The 4,570-nt window shown below is 36.5% G+C and overlaps 1 protein-coding gene across 2 annotated transcripts in view; it reads left to right on the top strand.

Annotated features, from left to right (window-relative positions):
• LOC109225740 overlaps positions 1,268–4,570 on the top strand; it is an 8,326-nt gene continuing 5,023 nt past the window's right edge. Inside the window, exon 1 of one of the 2 annotated variants that reach the window (XM_019390509.1) lies at positions 1,268–1,903. In XM_019390509.1, the coding sequence (XP_019246054.1) occupies positions 1,706–1,903 (198 nt within the window). In that variant the 5' untranslated portion in view covers positions 1,268–1,705. The remainder of the gene's footprint in view (positions 1,904–4,570) is intronic. The other variant, XM_019390510.1, reaches the window with a different exon arrangement.

The following is a 4,570-nucleotide window of genomic DNA, read 5'->3' as shown; positions in this document are numbered from 1 at the left end:
ACGAATGGCTTCCATTTTCTGCTTGAATGTAATCTCTCTACTTCATATATGCGTTTCCTCTTTTATCCGATGTTACTTTTTAGATGCAAAGAATTTTTAGTATTTATGTTGATGATGGTGGTGAAGATATGTTAAAGAGATGACTCCTAATTAATTCTTGTCGAACCTGGTTCATGTGTTTGAAGAGTATACTTGAATACTGTCATGTGGTATATTTGCTTTGTAAACGTGCAAAATTCAGGCTATTTCCAACCAACTGAGCAGATGCTTTTTAATCCACCGATTTATTGTTAAAGAGATTTGAGAGGCATAAAAAGTTAGGTAGAGTTGTACTTGTACTTATCATTATATATGAATTGTGGGTTTGCATGAACATACTTAAGGGTGTGGGGTTTAGAGCGTTATTTTTATTCTTTTTTTTGAAGTAAGGTATTTTATTAAAAGACACGGAGGAGATGCAAAGTTACAACAACGGCAATAATTACGTCTAAGTCCCAAACAAGTTAGGGTCGGCGATATGAATCCTCGTTCCTTTGGCTTAGCCCAACTCATATAGAGATGCAAAGTTAGAAAAGAGCAAAAACAGTTGTTGGCCCCTTTACATTGTCATTCCAAAACCATGGAGCTTTTCGTTCTAATTCTTTTTATTCACTTTCTGATTTATGAATTTCGAGCAAAACTTGTACAAGTTCTCTGGATGATATTGCACTCTTTGGTATGCTTTGCCAAACGAACATATTTTTACCTGGTACTATGCATTATGATCATGATGCTCAATACGGCCTACAATGAATAAAAGATTTATGGAACATTTTCCCTTTGATAATACAATATAGCTAAGATGGTCCATAGGAAGGAAAAGTACTTCATTTGGTCATTGTTTGATAATATATTTTTAGTATATAAAAATCAAATTGTTTGGCTTGTGCATTGCACACACATCACTTCTACTATATTAGATAAGTAAGTATTCTTGTTATATGTCTAGCTTAATTGTTTGATAAGAGTTTTACTAATATTTATGCTGACCGTGTAAAAACATTTTTATATTATTAGGTCATTTAAAAATATTTGTCAGTATTTTGGATGGCCTAATGTTAAAGTTTCTTTACATCAAATATTTTGAAATCAAGTCCCATGAAAATAAGAAAGGTGAAATTATCTGCAAGTAAAATATATATATATATATATATATATATATATATTTTTTGCTTTCTTTCCCTATAATATATTGAAAATCAAATGCACCGTCAGAAGCATTTATTTTGAAATCAAGCTCTTTCAAAACTCCGACATATAATACATCCCCCACCCCCCTTCTCTCTCTAGCCGCTCTCTCTTCCAAAAATCCAAACACTGTTTCGCCCCTCACTCTTCTATTTCCGGCTCAGATTTTTAACTATATGAACTGAGCTCATATACACTGTATAACGCTGAGGATTATTCATTCATACACACAGTTTTCAAAAAACAGTGTTCCCTCTCTTATTTTGATGTTAAAGGAGTCTCTCTATCCGTACAAGTGCTGTAAATTTTTTACCTTTTTCATGGGTATTTGAAACTTAGGGTTTTAAACACTTGGGTTAACATGTACTTTAAACCCCAGAAGACAGTATATTGAACCTGGTTATCTTCTGTACATATGTTGCAATTTCCGTGTTAGGGTTTCGGATTTTGTAGAGCTGTTTTTAGGGATTTATTAGAGATGGATGGGAGGAGAATAAGTGCAAGTCCTCGGCCATGTAGTGGGAGGAGGGTGGTGGCAAAGAAGAGGCCACGGGGTGGCATGGATGCGTTCGTGAACAGTGTTAAGAAGCTTCAACGGAGAGAGATTGGTTCCAAGCGTGGCCGTTCGTTCAGTATGAACGATGCCCAAGAGCGTTTTCGGAATATACACTTACAGGTTTGTTTGGATCTTCTGTTCATTTTTTTGTTGAATTATTTCTCAATTGAGGTTATATGCTTTTGAGTTGAGGTTACAAACCCATAGTTGAAGTAGATATGGGTTTGTTTTTGAGGGAATCCAATAGATAAATAATGGGACAAAGGCAACAACTTTAGACGATTCTGGTTGAGTACATAGACCAAATTTTCGTTAATCCATGGACAAGATAATACATTATTATTGGAAGAGGATTAAGAGAAAAAGAAAGAATCAGGATTGATCAAAATAAGAGAGGAAGTGAGAGTATTGCTGCGTTATATCTTGAGTTTATGACCTAAAATAAGGTTGCTTTGGTGCTAGGTCATTCTAAGGGTGGCCTAGGAACCACATAGATCAGTTCCTAATTTTGTTTTCTTTTTTGGATGCTATATCAATATTAAGTATTCTTATGGAGTAGGAAATTTAGAGAAAATCTAATACTTCATTATGGTTCCTATTTTTTTGTTATGTTTACCCGAGATGATATTTTATGGTGAAACATGGTCAGTCATCAGTGAAGGTTCATATAGCCTACCCCGACTTGTTTGGGGCTGGGGCGTTGTGTTGTTTGGATGCCATATGTTAAAAATAACTCTTTATTTACACGAGTAAAGAAGAGATTTTTGCGTATTTGCTTGGTGATCGTAGTATGCAATTGTTGTTAGAGGTCTGCACCTTGAACTGTATCAAAAGTTTGTCGTTGAAGCTTTATAGTGAAAACTGAGAATAGAAGTAGAGAAGCTGTATATTATCTTTGTTGAAAAAGTGTGCTGTACTGTACAGTTGTCCTTTTTGGGTATTCTTTCTCGATTCCAATATTTGAGTATGTGAATATGCACATTGTCAAGTTTTAAAGAATGCAGATTTTCCTATGGGGTTTTGGGGAAAAGGAATGAATTTATTTTTACTGTTGATAAGTTACTTTTAATGATAGTGATTTCAGAAAACTGGAATTTTGCATGTAAAAAAATTGTAAATATGTACCAAGTTGATTTAGAATTTATTCAAGCGAATAGTTCAGCACTAATCTTGATCAAAATGAAAGTAAGAGGGTACAAGCATGGGATTTAAATTGAGGATAGGCAATGATTATTCACTTTGTTTCATTAGTGAATTGAAGCTGGATGGGGAGGAAAAAGTATATCTCTTTGGCTTACTATCCAGTCGTACGAGGGGGAACATGAGTAGTTAGCATAAGCTAGGTAAATGAGCAAGCTTCCTCACTCCCCCCCCCCCCCCTTATGCTCTCTTGAACAAGCATAGTGTTGAAGAAAAAGAGGCGGACCACAGTGTGAGAAAGCCCCCGCTCAGGCTGGCTCGGGGCAGGCGAAAGTAAGATAACCTTATCTCCTTATTGAGGAGAATAAGCACAGTGTTAGCTGCAATATTAATTGTACAGTTTTTGTGAACTATGCTGCAATATGTAAATGTTGAATGTGAGTGCAGATTATCGTTTTCCTTATTGAAATAGAATATAAATGTGAAGCCTTGCGTATTAACCGTCAACATTGTTTCTTTTAAATAAGCACAATAGATACGGAAATGTAATATTATGTGATGCAAATGGTAACCCAAGAAGGTTTAGGAAGTATTATAAGGGGAAATGAATCAAATTCAAGGACAGGTATAAATACAGACTCTACCCTTGAAGTTGCTCATTTTATTTACTTAAAGTCATTAGCTGGACATTATAGTTATTTGGGATTTGAATTGTCATTAAGATCACCTCTTCTTGATGAGTTAATGAAATGGTCTAATTGCGCCCTAAACTTGCACCAAATTTCAAGCTGGCTGCTAAAACGAATTTTTCATTTTAGCACCTCAATTTGACGGTATGAGTACTGATAAGCACCTCCAAGAGAGCGTGTGTATCAATTGCGCTGGGATGTGTAACACGTTAGATGCTAAACTGGTTATTGCTTGACATGTAATTTGTGGGTCCCACATATTTTAACCAATTTATCAAAATATTAATGTCATATTTTTCTTTTCTTCTTCTTCTTCATGTCTGCACCAGCTCATCCATCATTAACACCACCCTTTTCACCCTAAAACCCCGAAATCCTAGAATCAATGATGTTGCAGCAACTACAACAACACCGAGCAAAATTCAGCTGAGATAGTCTCAACAAGTGGCACCACACTACACCACACCTCATCAACTCCTCACTCCACCACGCTTTCTGCCAGCACCACCACAAATAAGCCAAGATCAGGGGGAGTCATTGCTTTTGAAACCCAAAAAACTCATCAGTGTTGACTGCCTTTTGAAACCAAAATGTTCCGGAACCTCCTCCAAGAAACCAAGATCTTCGCTTCTCCATTGTCTACTTCTACCATCAGTGGTCTGAAGAAAACCGGAGAGGCATCGTCCCCGTCATCGTCATAGTGATCTTTGCACCACCACCAACAAAAAAGGCCGATGTCTAAACTGGTATTTGGTGGCGGCCACTGTTTCAAAACCATCGGATCCCGATTGATTTTGACTGAATTACCAAGATTGAAGTTTTTTGTTCTTATCTAGTCGTTTGGATTTGATTTGAAATTAAAAGGGAGAAAGGACAAGGAAGAAGAAGAGAAATGAGATGGGGGAGGTGGGTAGACGGAAGGGGAGAAAGGGGAAGGAAGAAGAAGAGCAGATTGGGG

Source organism: Nicotiana attenuata, chromosome 5, assembly GCF_001879085.1.
Source record: "Nicotiana attenuata strain UT chromosome 5, NIATTr2, whole genome shotgun sequence".
Lineage (NCBI taxonomy): Eukaryota > Viridiplantae > Streptophyta > Magnoliopsida > Solanales > Solanaceae > Nicotiana > Nicotiana attenuata.
The sequence above is the reverse complement of the archived record's forward strand: the minus strand, read 5'-3'. Positions and strand labels throughout refer to the sequence as shown.